The sequence below is a fragment of the Osmerus mordax genome, chromosome 11 (assembly GCF_038355195.1).
Source record: "Osmerus mordax isolate fOsmMor3 chromosome 11, fOsmMor3.pri, whole genome shotgun sequence".
NCBI lineage: Eukaryota > Metazoa > Chordata > Actinopteri > Osmeriformes > Osmeridae > Osmerus > Osmerus mordax.
Genome location: NC_090060.1, coordinates 12330196 through 12348631, shown reverse-complemented (window position 1 = coordinate 12348631; position 18436 = coordinate 12330196). Strand labels below are relative to the sequence as shown.

The window sequence follows — 18436 nt, the reverse complement described above, 5'->3', positions numbered from 1 at the left end:
AACCTATACAAACCATTGCCTGGTAAGGAAATTAGTAACAAATGATGCAAATATTTGTGCTACAGACACCCTGGGTAGTTGTGTGCAGTAGAGTGATTGTCGTACCTCTTGTAGGAATGTCTCCTTCTTTTTAGAGGATAAGGTGAGGTGCTTCTCCAGGATGGAATAGTATTTCTCTGTTTCCTTGTCGAATTTCTTCTTTCCCTCCTAAGACAGGGGATATACAGTTGGGCATCTGTGTTGACTCTGATAAACATGCTATAGATTACCGTAGCCATAACAACATGGCTTGGCATAATGAGCACATGATGACTGTGGTGAAACAGCACGGCCACTAGGTGGGGGTCTAGATTTATTTTGCCGCCAGGCTATTTGTACCAAATAATTTTGGTTTGGCCCATAAATGTATGTCTTTTATTTAGTCTTGGTACATGACCCCAAAACGGTCTGCAGACAAACAAGATGGTCAGTAATAACCTAAATAAACATGTATAATAATAGGTTTATTGGATGGGAAAAGCCTTGTTTTGTGCTTTTGTTTAACAAAGCTGAAATACAAAACAGGTCTTGTAATTGTACAATTGTAACAATCACACTGTTACTAGAATATCAAAGCATTTTCTTGCTTCACTGTGCTTCACCAGTTCTGTCATCATATTCTAAAAACTGAGCTACGGACTCTCGTCAATGTTGAGCTCACGAGCTGGAAATCGATATTTTATGCCAGATGCCCATTTACTAACCACATGGACTTGGAGTTTGAACATTTCACCTAACAACAGATCCAATTCACAGGCCGTAATGATACTCTGTCCAAGCAGAAAGGATCCGTCTGGCTGAGGGTAGCCAAGCTTGTCCTGATTTAAAACACTGCATGCCTGGACTCTAAACCAGTCTTCACCCACTTATTCTCCTTCTCACTCTACAAACACACACCAAAGGGCCTGTCGAGAGACAGAGGGGAAGGGATATTTAGAGCAAACTGCCACTGTAACCAGACCTTTGGTTGCTTGTTTTTATTCCCATGGCCCTTGAATTAACCCTGGGCCTAATCTGCTACCTACTGATATGACGTAACACAGCATGATGTTTCAGCAGTCCCATCTCGCTTTAAATCATTGGACACAAATTCAAACAGGACCCTCTTACCCCCTACATCACTATTACAATTCCCCACAAAAATCAATATATAATTTCATGTGTTACATTCCTATTTCCGTCTTTCCTGATGTCTGGCCCAAGACGGTATTTTTAGGGGGTTGACAAATCAATGTTGTGTACATCCCCATACTCATCTGGACAGAAAATAAACAGGTATAACACAAAATAAATAAAAAGATAAATAAATATGATATAATGTTGACAGAAAATAAATTTCCCTTTGGGTTTGTACTGTTTTTATTGGAGAGCAAAAGTAGAGTTGACAGTGTCTTTGTGAATGCTGTTGACATGTCATTTGGGAAGAATCCACCCAGAGAAAACCCACGGGAAGCCACACACACTGGGGATTACGTCAAATGAAGAGCTTTAGGTGCAGTCAGAGCCCCTGCCCTTTCAAACAGAGCGGATGTGAGTGTTCCAGAAAACTCCTGGCATGTGTGTACACTTACTGCTTAACACACTAACAGACATAGGGATAGAGAGAAAGGGAGCGTGAAAAGGCCGGGTACGACTACAGTGAGCTGCGGATAAAGTAATTCAACACTCCCTAGCTTTGTTTAGATCCTGGCAGAATGTGTATTAACTGGTTAAACCATTAAATGAACTTCCAGGAGTACGGATGTTTACAGGTCTGTCCTCACTCTGAGGGACATCTTCCCTCTCAGGCTTCTATGGCCATCAAAATCGGGTAGCGACACTTTACAGATCCGACACCCTGGCGATGGTGGTGGCGGGTTGTGTTGGAGAGAAGTTTTGAAGCCTAACGTAGGGTGGCAGGGGACATAGCCATTGATAGACAGACCCTGGAGCCTTTTACAAGTCCCTGACAGAACCTTATGTCATAGCCTTCCAGCTATCCGACCGCCAAGGACAGATGGAGCCAAACTGGGACTGCCAGGCACCTCCCTGTGGTTTCTCCTGCTAGTCAGACTTCCTCATCTGTTTAGTTTGCCTTTATGCATAAACGAGAATCAAATAGCTAAAGGCTACCCTGGTGCTTACTTTGTGAGCACTGAGATACCTTGATGATGAAGTCTCTTGCCAGCATGCTGTCATTATTGTTAGTGTTCTTTGATGGTCGTTTTCTCAGGTGGGTGAGTCTGCTAATTATCCAGGAAGCCTTGCAGAAAGACTAGTCAGCTGGGAGCCACCGGCAGGTGTTCCCCCTCTCCTTAGGTGCAACCAACTTCTGGAGCACGGTAAGTGCTGCATACTGTACAACAGACACCAATCCAAGTAAGTCAAACCTAGTAGCCATGTACTGCCTTGGTTTGACACAGGCTCTAACGGCCCTTAAGGCCCTAAATTTAGAGCCTCTAATCACCATGGTAACAGTTGCAAGCTGAGGTGTGGGAAGTGGGCATGGTGGGTGTGGAGCAGATCAACACCAATATCAGACACTATAGCCACATTTTGGTCCAACATGCCGAAATCTCCAAAGGCAGTCTCTGCTTCCTTCTATTACAGACTAGCAGCCATACACGCACACGCACGCGCACACACACACACACACACACACACACACACACACACACACACACACACACACACACACACACACACACACACACACACACACACACACACACACACACACACACACACACACACACACACACACACACACACACACACACACACACACACACACACACACACACACAGACACAGACACTAAATGTGTGTCTGTGGGAAGGAACATGAAAGCAAGAATTCTGCAACCCATCTCTCTCAGCTCATTAAAACTGCGTCTAATTGGAGCAGGGGTCCAGAATGGCGATTAGACAGCAATAGTAGGGTTATGCTGATGCTCCACCACACACGGGCAGGTCTACTTCAAGAGAGGCAGAAAAGAAAATAGGCTTCTGTAAAGCTAAAGGCTTTCACTTAAAAAGGGGGAAAATACATTATTCCCTTCTGCAGAAGTTAAAAACAAACAACAGATGCCTTAATTCAAGCCACCCTAATTACATTCAAACTAAATTGACTTAATGTTAACAATCTTTCAGTGGAACACTCTTTCTAAAGATTTGTGTGTGTGTGTGTGTATATGTGTATATATATATATATATATATATACATATTATTTTATTGTGTTATTGCGCATGAGGAACAATGGTAGTTGGATGACTTGACTTATTGTCTGAAGCAGCTGTGATAGATAATAACTGTTTTTTTTTTTTTTTTTAAGAGAGGAGCTCATTTCATCAGCGGTCTGGCTAGACTATAAATGTATAATGAGAGTCCTGATCACTTGAGCCACCATGATCACCGGACAATCATACGGGTTGGGCTGTGTGGGCATGTGTTAACTCTTCACACCTAGGTTGCATAAGACACCCATGGTGCCCCTTATTACAGATGCCTTACAGGAGGGACACACCACATCAGAGCTTTGCAGCCCGCAAGTCAAACCCCTCTGGTGTTTATGTGAGAAAATCTCTTTGGAGCCTGCTTAAATTTCAAGGTCTTGCACAGACACACAAGTGTGCACACACCCACAACACACACGTGCTTGCACAGCTAATGTTGAGTCAGCTCCAGGCAGTTTACCACCCTTGGCTCCAACATACAGTCCTTTAAGCAGTGGCTGTCTGGGTTTAAGCCTGAGGTTGAGTCAGTAAGGTGCAGAGATTGGTGAGTGATGTCCACAGGAACTTCATGTGCTCAAGAACCAAGTACACACAGGTAGACTACAGTAGCTACTATATAAGAGGAAATACCTAACCTAAGCATTCAAAAATCATACTATAAAAGACGTGTATGTATAATGGGGATTTTGATTAATACAATGAAATTACTTAATTTTTGGTTCATGGCCACATTCTAATAGTACAAAATCTATCCTACCGTATGGTATTTCCTGTGGGACTTAAAAGCAGATACCATTGAAACAACATTTTAAAAATGATTGTTATATTTTAATGTCAGTTTTGTTCAAGATTCTAAAATACTAGTACTTCACTCAAAAATAAAAGTATACATAGAAGACCATTTAAAAGCTTTGATTTGGTAAGTCTATAAATGGAATAGAAAGCTTGTTACAGTTCATTTCAGTTCTGTATGCTTCAACCAAATGGCACATGACAACACATGACAAGTTTCATTTCTGTATTCAAGTCTTAAGAAAACACACCAGCCTAGTGTTTGCCTTTTAATTTGTAAATGTACGTTACTGCATTTACACGGCTTGTTAAGATTTTTGTGAACCACAAAAGTGTGTGAGAAAAAAGAGTATGCCTGTTTCTTGTATGGGTGTGTGTGTCTGCTTATGTGTACAGTTCATGTTATTGCCATGTGTTTTGGCCTAGGAAGGCAATCCATCAGTGAGTGATCTCACTGGAATAACCAGCTGTATTTCCTAATAAGGTAAGCACTCCCTCGTTTGTTCATCTGATGTCCACCGATATGGCAAGCAGCCACTTGAGGGGTCACACTGCTTTAAGATCCCCCAGGATTCTTGGAATGGTGGAAAGTTGTCCTGGCACTTGTGATCTCTGCCTTTTATCTCACTCTGGTACGACTAATGTTCAGCAAAGGAGTGTGGGCTGGGGATTGGGAAGGGGTGGGGGGCTAGACCATTAGGAGGAAGTGGTTTGAGGAAACAAAATAAAGAGGAAGGGAGTGACAGGGGCCTGGCTTTTAAGAAGCCATTTTATACACAGAAAGCATGGGGCAATAACACTGAGTGCAAAAGGCAGAGAAATGAGTGCTGTTGCCTCACTACGGCTGATAGATGGTTCTGACACTCATACACCTAAGACAGACACGGGCTGGTTAGGAGAGGATTAGTGAGACAAAATGACCCATGTTACCTTATGTGATATTTGCTTTACCTATCAGTGAGGACACAAAACTACATACAGTGCTCTATTTCAATCTCTTTGCAAGCTGGTATTTTCTGCAGAACAGATATAAAAAGTGAGATTCTGACTTTGAGGTTGGAATGTTTCTCACAAGGTTGGGCCTATGTACAGACGGGACAATCATTCACTGTGAAGAGATGGGTCTGACTCTGAACTGTGGATCTCAGTGGGAGGTGATAGTGAGTTATGTGAAACTCAGAGAGCATGTGTGTGATCTCACAAAGGAGTGACCACAAACAGTCAGCTAGACCTTTCATGCGCCACGGCTTTGGTATGAAATTAAAGCGGGGCTTGAAGCAACGAGACCGCAGTTCAGAATGTGGTCAGCTACTGCTGGAACAAGCCGCTGCGGCGGCGGAAAAATATCTCGGGGAAAAGCAATGCCCAGGCTAGTCTAGTGAAGGCACAGTTCGAGGTGCTCAATGCGTTTGAGCAAAGTGCATTGTTGGCAATTCTTAGTTGATAATGGATGGCATGCTCGAGCTTTTGCGTTCACTTACTTTTGCAGCGCCAATCTGTTCCTTCCGGAATTTTTCCAATGGTGTGATTAAAACATCATCTGCATTCTGTATCTGAAACCCAAAAAAAGTGAAAGAAAACCTTTTGATGATTCTGATTCACTGTCATGCATTCACAGTGTTGGTGGATGTGAGAAATCCATTCGCATATAGTATGCACATTAAAGCTCAAGATCTACTAATAGATAATAATAGAGTTCATAGCACATAGAAATAGTAGAGACAGTAGGACACAGAATCTGAAACCATCTATAATATAATCAGATGTATCAATATCTTTTAAGCCAGTGACAATGAAAAATGTGTTCCTTTGTGGCCCCGGGAGAAATGAACAGAACAGATATGGGATTCGGTCGCCAGCAATAATCCCGCAAATGAGTGAAATTGAATCTTTCATATGTGAGCTGTGAAATACCAGCATTGTCAGACCTGGTTTAAATATGACAGGGGAACAGGGAATGAAAGAGCCGTACAACGCTAGAGTGCGATGCATTTACATTTTTGAAGTATGTCTCTATAGATCAGTGGCTGGCTTCTCCTGGACGAGCTTAGCAGGATGCATCATGGCCCCAGTGGAGGTTCCTCTTATGCAGCCTCACACTCATTCCAGCCAGAAACAGATAACAGGAGATATATAGCATCTATTACAGTATATCCTCCATCCTGGCTGGGTGAGCGCTTCAGAGGCGCCCCATTAAGGTTTTCGGCTGAATTTCCTGTAGAGGCTCTTCCATCGCTTGTGATCAGGTGACATCACACTCTTACAGCTGAGTGGTAGAGGACTGTCAGGAAAGACATGGAACTTGCCCTGATTTAGCGTGTTATTCTGCGCCATGACTGTATGTGATAAACTAGGGACGGAGCTCCGTAATACATCCATAATACCCGCTCTCATTTTAAAGGTGTCTATTCAGATGGACTTTCAGCCTTCCTCGCCCTGCCACCATCCTCCGAGTTATCACTCTCACTTTCTCCCACTATCACTTTGGCTCTTCCCCTCGCCTCTTTCCTGAGAGGACCGCTTCTGTTATGACCCATACATCACAAAGTGTTTTCATTCTCTCAAAACACCCTGCGATCCCCCTCACCCACACCCACACTGGGGCTTAATATACATTTTAAAGCTCCAACTATTTCCAGAAATTCCCTTTATTTTTGGCCTAACATTGTTACAATCCTCTCTTGTATTATAATCGCAAGGCAAACTTTAATAAAAACAGCATGATTTCACAGTAAAATGTGTCATATGCATGAAAAGCTTTCAAAAGCTTTGTAACTCACACTCTGCCACAATAAGATTAAACAATAGGATTGTGTGATGCTGAAGAAGCTAAAATACCCCTCAGCAATTTAATTACCAGCTACAGGGATGACTGTCAGTGTGCTGGATTGTATGTGTGCTTGCTTTGCTTGTACAAACATCAACATTTCAAAGTTGTTCTTGAATGTATTTAACAATGACTGTAATTCAGAGTGATGTTAATGGGGACTCTGGATTTAAGTCAGATTCAACACGTCATTAATGATTTAGTTATTGGGTGTTCGTTGGTCATTATCAGAAGTTGTTAATTGACATGATTCATGATTCACATTGAGTTTTTGTCACAGAAAGGCCAGTTGAGTGTGTATGCGTGTATGAGTGTTTGACAGAAGGTGTGTTGTTGTTGTGTCTGGTTCCCAGGAGGAAGTGGGTCAGTATGGGATCGTCTGTGATCCATCGAGGTTGATCCAAATGTGACCCGGGGATGGGAATATAGTTATGTCTGTTTTTTATAGATAAAAGCATACAGTATACAATATAATATCAGTAAGTGACATCCATGAACTTGAAACTTGTTGAGACTCATTTACAAGTACTGAAAAGATTTAACTTCAGTGTTATAATATAACAAAAGCATGTTTGCATAATTAAACATGTCTGTGTGTGTGTTTGGGGGGGGGGGTTAACCCCTTTGAATCAGCCTTCTTTGTTTAAATTCTTACCAATAACCATTAGGAATATATATACATTATAAAAACGTATACCCATATACAGATTCAATGAGTGAATACACTAATCATGATAGGTAACATGAAAACTAAATATAAACTCTTGAAGTTTTTTAAATCTCTCAAAACCATTGCAGCAATTCATCAAGTATTTAAAAAAAGCTAGATGGCATAATTAACCTATAAGTTGCCGAGCTGGACAGAAAGACAGAGAGGTGAACCATGCCAGCCATATCTAGGTGTCACTGTAGATAAAAATCACTTCCACCTTCACCATGAGGATATGACAGGGCGTCACATTTCGAGAGGTTAGAAGAAGCACATGATCTGACCTTTGAAAAGAGGCTGTGAGAAACAGCAGTATGTTTCAGTTCTAACCCCACATCACATTCAATGGTGAATATAAAAAATGTGGGAAAGTTGTCACAGAGCTAACAGTGAGCCTTTCATCTAAGATGGCAGTAGCACCTAGATTTGTATTTTGTCCTACCCTGTTGAACACCCACTTATTTATATGAGAGCAAATAACACTCTACTTAGAGGCATCGGTACAGCTTACTGAAAGAGCACTAAAAAAGAAATTTGTCTTGAGAAGATCCCTAATGGTCTTAAAAGGTTTCTGGAACATACAGTCCTAGGTTCGCCTGGAAAGCAACATCATGAGACAGGCGAAATAATTTTTCTGCTGAGCTATTAAAGATGTTAATGTTGATGTTTTATACATTGATGAAGGCATGCTAACTGTACTTTTTAGTGGAATACAGTCGAGAGAAGAAAGAAAATCTGTGTGAAGACTTATTTTAGCACCTCTGGCGCTCTGGCGACCAGTGCCTTCCCTTAGTCGACAGCAGAGACAGGAAATGCATTACGTTCCCAAACAGCTCTCCCAGCAGCACTGTCTAAATGCCCCCTATGCATTTCAGACACACACACGCAAGCACGCACAGATACACACACACACACACAAAGCAAGAAAAAGAGCTGCTGTCTCCAGACTGATTATGTGCACCATGAGAGAAAAACTCACAACCTTATAACCAACTTCATTGTGGTGACACATACAGTATTCACAAATTGTCTACTTATACAGTAGCAGGATTCAGTTGGCACACTGTACAGAGACCCCATCACAGCAGTACAAGTGAAACAGCTATGATACATTGAGTCTTAAAACAGAAAAACAGCTCTGTCCGTCTTTCATTAAAAATAACTGGTTTTATCTTGTGGCGCCGGCACACTGTATAACCTGCAGAGACCCGTCTGTTTTTATCTGCGTGTATCTACCTAGCTTGTTTCAAATCACCCTTTTCTAACTCCGTGTATCTACCCAGCTTGTTTCAAATCACCCTGAGGCATCCTTAAGATGTACTTCTTTAACAAGGGATGGTGGTAGTGGAGAGCACAATAAAATACTGTGTGCAGCTGGAAGGCATAGTTAAGTTCTTGCAAGTACTGTACCAGAGATAAAGTAGTTTGAAACAGTATGTATTCCTAAAAACTTGTCATGTGAAATTGCATGAAAAGGCATTCGCTTAAAATCATTTTACAGTACAGTATGTTCAATGCTCACCACACAGCATGTACTGTCTGCTGCAAAACATTATAGAAAACCAAACACTTCTACTTAAGACATGCATACCAAATGTTTATCTGGGCATGCAATTAGGTTACAATGGGCTACATACGAGTCACTTAAAGGATTGGGGTCTTCCGTGTTCAATTTAATGGTTGTCTATGGACTGGAAGATCACTTTCATTAACTGCAGTTGACTTTGGAGCATGGGGTACAGATCACAAAGGTCTGATACAAGAGATGTATGCAAATCCTCTTCAGGGTCTCATTAAACAAGCTCTCAAAAATGTGGGGAACAAAGGCCTCCTTTCACTGCTGCTGTTTTGTCACAGTCGATAGGACATTCCTTCATTCACAGACCAGCACACAAGGTGCCCACACACTGACCTTACTGTACTGTCACGTGGTAAACAGTAGCAGCATGAGCTCTTGAGATTCTCGTTTAGTAGTCAAAATAGCAAAAGGGGGTTCACGACACAGATTATTTGATTTGTTTCTAGATGACAAACAAAACAAACACAATGATTAAGGTCACATATAAATAAATAAAAAAGGGGATGAATAGACAACTGAAACGTACAAAAGAGAAAGTGGTTTATCAAATTTGCAAAGAGTTCCAATCTCACAATTGATTCGGCACCTCAAACTTCTGAACAAAAACAAAGCGTGTTGATAAGCTACAAAAAGGAGGCATAATTTAATCAGCAATGTGGCGCAAGGAGATTTGCATGAGGCTAAATCTAAAAAGGAACACCTGATGATGGCTTCTCTCTGAAAGCTTATCAACAACAGAACACAGGAAAAGGAAATCCATTTTCCACCCAAGCCACAAAAGGCCCTCCCAAAGGGATTTGATCATCACTGCAAAAGCCACAACATCAGGGCAGTGCCCTTCCACTCCGAAATGCCATCCAAACTCAGCAGCGCTGAACCATCTCAAACCATGCAGAACTAGAGTCTCTTTCACTCTCACTCTCTCCCCTTTCTTTCTGCTGACGTGAGCTAACAGCAGGGGAATTATACCAGGCTACTCTTTAAAAGGGGGAATTTGATAAGTCTTCTCCTAGAATAACACACTTGGGTAGCTGGCAAGCCAATCACAGAGTGCACAGGCACAAAGATTCCAGACTTGGCTTCCTGCCAAACCAAAAGACAATAAAACTCTTCATGCTTGACAGAGCAGGCCGGCATACTCTGTGCTACCAGTGAGACCTTATCCTGAGCAATGGTGGCACCTTAAAATACACGTTAGTTAATAGCTCACCCTCGGAAGTAGACTTCATTTGAGACGCATGATTGTACTCTCTACTAGGATAGTGTCTGTGATTTTGCTTTCTTATCAGTCGTTGTCTTTCTATTTTTGGTCCAAGATTCAGTCCAGATGTGAAATCAGGAGTTAGGGGGGATGGGGTAGGTTTCAGGAACTGCTGCTTGAAGCTCAGACTTGAATGACGTTCATTATTTAACAAACTAGTTTCATAGTCCTTGGCTCTGACCACATCTGTTCATAGTAATCAGTTACAAACTCTACTCAAGCTGATACCCATCTGGCGCACTCTGTGCTTTAACAATAGAATGGTTTTAAAGTCCTACATCACATATTTCATAATGATCGTTGCATTAAAGATACAGAAGAGTCCTAATGATGAAACACTGTACATATTTCAATGAGCATGTTAGGAATTGAGTTATATGGGCCAACTGCACTTTAATTATGTATCCTAGAGAATAGAACCTCCTAGTCATTTGCAGTTCTCTGCCTGTTTCACTCCTAACAGATGCAAAAATCATGAGACTCAGGAGAAAAAAAGAATGCTGATCCACCTCACGATGGAAAACATTTATAGAATGCTTCATCACATTATCCTGTTAGTTACAGGTTGATGACGAGGAGCTGTGAAGCCTCAGCAACAGACTACTTCAAAGCTGAAACTCATTTTTAGTATTTCTATTTTCAGATGTCTTGACCTACGCCCATGCAGGCTTTGCATCCAAAGTATGCCCTAGTATGTGGGCAATAATAATAAATACAAACTTTTTTTGGGAGGGGGATATTTTCTTAAAGCTTTCCATTTAAATTCCAGGGAATCAGTAGTAATAAATGAAGCAGTACAACTACAGGGATTAGCGGTCAAATCTCCCATCTTCAAATGTGGGTAAAGCATATATCTAACATCAAACAGCAGGGATTTTTTTTTTGCAAATGTGATCTAATAAGCTTCCCACTCTTCATTACAGTGCACTGATTTACCAGGAAACTAAAATGCTAAGTGTTCTGCGTAACGTACAGTAGTTTCTTTGTACTCTATATGCTTACATCTAGAACACATAAAGAAAATGTAATGGGCTCTGGCTTGTTATCATTCAGTACAAAGGGCGACAGTGAACACTGTTCTGAAATGCTTTGTGTTCCATTGTTCCATGTAAGGAAATGTACCTGGTCACACCAATTACTACCACACAAATCCTTTAGTTATCACATGGATTATCTTTTCAAAATATCTACCTTACAGTTTTTGGAATTATGCTTTTATCTAGTAAATCTGGATCTTTTGAGACGAGGAGTGGAAGGTAGCAAATTTTACCCACTCTACAGTATATAACTTACTACATTACATGCAAGTCCCATGTTTTAGAGGAGCTCTGCTCAAGCAGACATGGAAAGACCGCATTAACCTCAAAGTCTCAAAACCTATCCTCTCCAGCCCTAACGTGGCCTTCACTTAAACAGAGCAATCATTATGTGTTTCATGTACTATTGAATTGGAGGAAAGTAAAGATAATTTGCCTGACAGAAGGTTAACCATTTCAAATGTATTTCTCACACTGTATTTATTCACACCATGTATTAGACAGGCCGGTTAAAAATTTAGGGACAACATATTCCCCATATCCATAAACATTGCTTTGCGGCAATTCGAAGCATGGTCCTTTAAATATCCATGCAATTAGAATTGTTAGGGGGGTTGTAGTCTGTTGTGAGGCATATCCTTATTCAGTCAGTGTCTGTATGATAATTAGATTGGCAGGTCTGACGCTATGACCCTGGCATGTCTCAGGAATACAGTGAACAGTAAGCATATAAAGTAACTGGCATGTGTGGTCCGTTTGCCTAAATCTGTCCTGACTATGCCAGACAGCTCTCATCCAGACAGCGTTATACGAGCGAAACAGTGCCAGTCGTGTGCCAGAACACATCCTGAAGGGGCGAGGAGGGTCACAGTTTAACATTGAGTTAAAGGGATTTGTGTGCCACACACTCCAGCACTGTCCCCTGAGTTCGTCATACTCTAAGGGGGTGTTCACTCATAGGGTTCTATTTGGTGCTTTGGGTATTTGGGACAGTGCCAATGTGAGAGATTTATTAGATGACAAGATGTGTTTCTCTGCCATTATAAAGACACACAAAGTTGTTTTGTCATTGACAACAGAGGGTTGATGCTATATCGCAATAGATTATTGTGTCTTGAGACATAGCGCTGAGTAATCCAAATTAAAAAACTGCCACATAAAACTGAGGTTGGTCTCAGTGGAACAAGAAGATAACAAATAACTCAAACAAATAATTGTATTCTTACCAAGCGTTTCCTCTCTTCTTCAACTGTGTTCAACAGTTGGGAAAATTCTTTGAACGACTGGGCTGGAACACATAAAACATTTTAACAGCATTATGTATTTTTCTTGTTTAAAAGGTAATTTTTTTTATATAAAGAGTTGAATCCAGACTACAGACACCACAAACACCCTTATTATATATGTATATGTTGCACTTACAGTTATTCTCTCATATATTTGTATTTACAGTGCATTCACCTGTGACAGGGACTGGAAATCAGTAAATTATATCAATTAGCTTTGTCAAAAAACACCAGAAGAGACTCCCATGGCGTATCAAAGCATTCATGCTGTCTGACTGAACACATAAAGGATGGTCACAATCTCGACCCATTCAGTACATCATGTTCCTCGTAATAAAGTAAAAATGCATGTGTACTGCCTGCATTCAGCAACAGTCTGGCAGATAAAAGGCAGATGCGTTTAGCTTACAGGCTCATCTGGCAGAGTGCTGTGCGTTGGTGGCCTCACAGCTTCATTAAGCCCAGGGCCAGATAAGAGCTGGCCTCTGTTGGTCAGCACCTGTGTCACCCTTGTGTTCAGCCATTTAGCAGCAGTCCGAGTGGCTTTGCTTGCCAACACAGCAACATCATTATCAGCCACGGCAACCTGGCACTGGGGCAATGCATCATCTCAGACACTGTCCTTTTCCACAAAGCGTTTAGAGCCCTTAAAGGCAAGGGAGCAATGATTCTGTACCAGTAAACCTGTAGGCAGGTTTGGTGTAGGGTAGGGCTCCTAATAATGCTACATTCTCCTTTATCAAATGAATAACCCTTACAGGGGGTAAAGGGCATCGGTGGAACCACTGAAGGGGAAATATTAGATGCTTAAGACAGGAAATGGAAGCTAGAATGGGGTTACAGCCAGCATTTCATTCACTGGTTAAAATAAAAAAGCAGTGACTAATTTCTAGATGAACAGGGACAACTATGTTGCATATTGTGCTGACTATATATTTAATGGACCTTTGTGGAGGAATCTAATGGACTCAGAATCCATTAATATGGATGATTTTGAATATCCAACATGTCCCGTACGGTTAATCACAATGTTAACGGTGGCTTCAAACAAGTATCCCATCTTACTTCGAACTCCACTGGGGAAATAGAAGCATGACCTTAGGGGAACAGGACTTGTAACTTTTGGAACAATTAATATTTCTATAGCCACATCAATCTTGTTGTCAGATAGATTTCTGGATAACGGGTGGGAATGTGAATGTCACTGTAGGAAGTCATAGAATGAAATCAATAACAGGTCAGGTGAACCCGTCTGGTTCCACAGACAGGCTCCTGGTGCTCTGCTGGGTAGTAGGAGCATCAAAGTGAATTTCACTAAAGCTGCATCAAGAGGCAGGCTGGGGTTGGTGCAAGGGTCCAGCCATGTCAGTCAGAAAGCACAGTTTCATTGATGAACAGATTGATTTCAGCAAGCCATTATATTTCTCTCTTCTGATAGTGATTCTGGCCTTTTCGCTGGCAACTGGCAAGGGTTCACGAAGGCAATACCAAAGACTTTGAAAAAGTTTCTCTTTAAGCAAGGTGTTGAGAGGACTATTGTGTGATGTTCCCTCCAGTATTGACCATCGTTTTAGCCCTGTTTTGTGTATAAAGCTGCTGATTACAGCTACATCTTCTCAGTTTCATGCAGTCAATAAAATGCTTTCCAACAAACTCCTGTGATGCTGTTAGTGAGCCTGCTGTCGTGGCTGCCTCTACACTCCGCTTCATGACTATCTGGGCCAACAGAATAGCATAACAGGTGGACAGCTACATTTCCACTGTTCAAACAGAGATCAACAGTGTGTCTGATTGGGGCCGGTTGAGCGTTGTATCGCTGCAAATTGCAGAACGCATAATGAGGCTTGTTTTCAGGGAGTTTGGGGGTTGCATTGAACATAATTGCTGTTCCTTAAACACGTTCATTAGCAAGCGTCGGCTACAGCTTCATGTGAGAAATAGGAATGCTAGTTACAAACTCAGATGAATATTACAGCTTAAAGCGGATGGGTTCACATTCAGCACCCACACAGATGGACTGTGATTCAGCAGTCTCTAGGCCCACAGAGCAAGAGGCCTGGAGCTAAGCGGAGAATAATGAGTGGAGGAGAAATTAGGGAGAGTGAGAGTTGGGGTGAAAGGATGGGCAATGTGGAGATCTGTGCCCATTAGAGCTTTGAGAGGCTCTTCGTTCTCATCTGCTTTCATGATCCTGTTGGAGGCCGGGAGGTTTACACCTCCATTAATCTCTGACACACATCACAATTAGTCTGTTTGATCACTTAAAGGGATGAAGGGGAAAAAATGGCGGAGAAACATCATAAGCAAATCAATATCATTCATTATGCATGCAATACAGACGACAGCAAGATCTATACTCATGAAACCAGAATGCTTTTCCAGGAATTAGTATGCTTAAGTCTGTCTGAAAAACATTTCCTGATAATCCTGGTAGGGACCAACCCTTTTAACTGCTCTGCTCCATGTACAGTACTCATTGAAACATCACATGACTGTAACATCTCTGGTTGGTCTGGAGTGGTGGAGAGGCACAGTCGACCATTCACTACCGAAAGAGTGGATAAACCAATACAGCACAGGATGAGCCTCCAGTGTTTCCCCTAGGTTGACAGCTTTGGGGGGGGTAAGATAAATAACATAAGGCCATTTAGTTTGTTTAATAAAAGAGCAAGCTTTAGACCTGTTTTATAGGAAAGGTAACCTTAAATGACTTATTTTGTGATCGAGCGCTATATATATATATAACATTTTTTTTAAATATATTAAAAAAATAAAGATTTTTTTTGAAGTTCCCTATTAACTTGACCTTCCAGGGGGGGCGGAGGGGGCCGTTGGGGGGGCGGGGCGCCCCCCTAATATAATGGTAGGGGAAACACTGAGCCTCCCTAGGGCACCTTTACAGAAATTCCAGAGAAAGGTCATCATTAAGATGACAACCCTGCCATTATGGGAGGGCAACAAAAGAAAGAGAGAGTGCGTGTATGTATGTATGTCTGTGTTTATATGCGTGTGTTTGTACCTGTGTGGGAGGGGACAGAGACCCTGGGCTTACTGGGACTTACCTATGTTAACCTCGTCGTCTGTCTCTGCATCGCCGATGCACTCAAACTGGAACTCCTGCAAGGACTGGGAAAACTTCTGGACAGCTGCAGAGAAGTCTGAACAAGAGAGAGGTGCTTAATGTTAGATACTGTATGAAGCATGGCCAGGCGCACCACTCAGTTCTCTGTAATTAGGGTCAGGACAGGGCTCAATGGCCATAATTATACCAATATTATAAAACACCCTGCAATGTCATTTGCATATTACATACCATATATGAACTGAAGTAGGTCAAAAGCGAAATAGTGTAATAGTTTACATTACATACATTTAGTCATTTAGCAGACGCTCTTATCCAGAGCGACTTACAGTAAGTACAGGGACATTCCCCCGAGGCAAGTTGGCATGCCATTTAACACCATCAGTGTTAACTCATGAGAGTGGAGCTATTTTTTAAATGTTGAAAACTTTTTAACGGTGTAACTCCACAATTCAGTACTACAGAATACAATATATTTCTAAAAAATTTTATGTGTTTAGACAAAAAACTATAAATTCACTTTAAATTGGCTGTGTTGTACTGCCTAGTACACTGTGAAAAGTTGCTGTTGCCATGGCATGACAACTAGTCCAACAAGATCATAATTGAGTATCTGTCATATAGTTCACCATTAGGATACATTTGTGGAACAGCTGAAAATATGAAATAAAATGTGATGTTTGAGATTGAAGCCTACATCCCTGTCTCAAAGACACACATTTTACTTGTACTCACTACTGACGAAAACGAGTCACCAATTGTTTTCACTCTCTTTGGCAGCCATGTCTTTAGTTCAAAGAATTCTGAACTTGAAAGGCTCTTGTCTGTTAAGCAAGATAAATGCAGACATTAGAGAAAATGTAGACAGGAAAAATTCTGAACTTTTGGTGTTCAGGCTCAATAGGGAGCTATTGTGGAGAAAAGTTTTGTCTGTTTTTAAACTTGTAGTTGGCTGATGATTTGTGGTTTCTATGGACAATAACCTACTATTCTTGTTTGTGGAATTGCTTTGGAAACTGCAAAAACCTACACACAATTTAGACAATGTAGGCTAAATTTGTTTGGCGATGAAAGGCTTTTCTGCTTACGTGTCATAAAAATATTTGTAAAGTATTTGAATATTTAGAATATATATTCATTGGAATACATTACTATAGCATTTGCTATCTTTAAAAGCACACAAATACAATACCGTTACAGAAATAACCCAAAAAATCCTCACAGTTTTTAGTTTTTTCCTCAGAATAACCTCTACAGTATCTGGACAGATTAGGTCAAAAGGTTCTTGAATAGATGGGTATATATGTATTTTTCAACACTGCTGCACTTCGTACTATTGAGAGCTAGTAAATGGACTCTGCAGAAGATGTATGGTGTCAATGAAGTGCTCCTTACGTTCCTACCCTGGCTCCAAGGCTGCAGCTCTGAGATCGATACCTTGCTCCAGTTGTCAGCGCAGGCCACCAAGACCATCAATAATGCATAACCTTTTACCTCTGACACTCAACTGGGCTCAGCCCAGCTGTGGTGACCCGCTCCTTGCTTTCCAGTCCAATAATCCACCTTTTAATGTTTACTCTAAGACACTATGAACTGAAGAGGACATCCGTACATGGAATCATGGAAAATGTTTTGCAGCTTTAGAGCTCTATTTATTTAAAGAGGAGGACATATTTCCCCTGGTCCTGCACAGCTCAGTGTCCATTCCAAGCGACACTTTCAAAAGGCTACTTTCTCCCAGCACTCAAATCCACTCCATGTAGCTAATGGTATAGTGGAAGCTGGTGTACAGTATGACGCCATCCAGGCCCACAGGGCTTACCTGTCACTTTAGTAAGGTACGGTAGCTGTTTCCTATTCCTGCCTCTTTTCAGAGAAGCAGACGCCGTGTGTCACAACACACTCCATGCAGTTTGACGTCTATCTGCTTCATCTTATCTCTGGCCTCAGGATCACTGTGCTCAAAATATTCCACAGCGTTTCGTGTTTCTACCTTTGATCTCCAGATTTCAGCGATAATGAACCTAGGGCATCTTCCATAGGACTACAACCGAGTCATTATTGTAATGAGCTGTTTGTATTTAAATTAAACGAACAAAGTCTTAAAAAAAAACGGTTATTTCTCTGTAATTGTGACACCGAAACTGACATGCTGACAAATGAATGCCTCATCGACGCATTTTGAAAATAAAACAAGAAATACAAATGCATAAGAATTGGCTCTTGGTGGTTTAAATGGGTCAGGGATGCATCTTCTGGAGCTGTCATCATATCACGTTGTGTTGTGTTGACTTACCAGATGTACAGCAAGTAGAGTGAGTCTGCACATGCGTCACCTCACATTTTCATGTTACAACACTATATGTACAGGGATGTAGTGGGGGCTAAACGCACGTAAACGCCGTTTAGTCACCTCCTGAAATAGCGTTTATCCACCTCTAAATAGCAAAAATTGCGTTTATCCACCTCTAAATAGCGTTTATGCGCGTTTACGCACATGTAAATCCCCTGCGCCTCGTAGGCTATTCTGCCGTTGGAATAATCCGAAATAAATTTCGTGTAATTTTAAAACACCAAAGACTAAATTTCATATTGTTTAATATATAAAC

The 18436-nt window shown here is 41.3% G+C and overlaps 1 protein-coding gene across 3 annotated transcripts in view; it reads right to left on the bottom strand.

Annotated features, from left to right (window-relative positions):
- Nucleotides 1-18436, bottom strand: part of LOC136951785 (rho GTPase-activating protein 42) — a 37095-nt gene that overhangs the window by 13054 nt on the left and 5605 nt on the right. For all 3 annotated transcript variants that reach the window (XM_067246386.1, XM_067246387.1, XM_067246388.1), the window contains exons 2-5: nucleotides 15808-15903; nucleotides 12686-12747; nucleotides 5528-5599; nucleotides 106-207 (exon numbers count right to left, since the gene is read on the bottom strand). In XM_067246386.1, the coding sequence (XP_067102487.1) occupies nucleotides 106-207; nucleotides 5528-5599; nucleotides 12686-12747; nucleotides 15808-15903 (332 nt within the window). The remainder of the gene's footprint in view (nucleotides 1-105; nucleotides 208-5527; nucleotides 5600-12685; nucleotides 12748-15807; nucleotides 15904-18436) is intronic.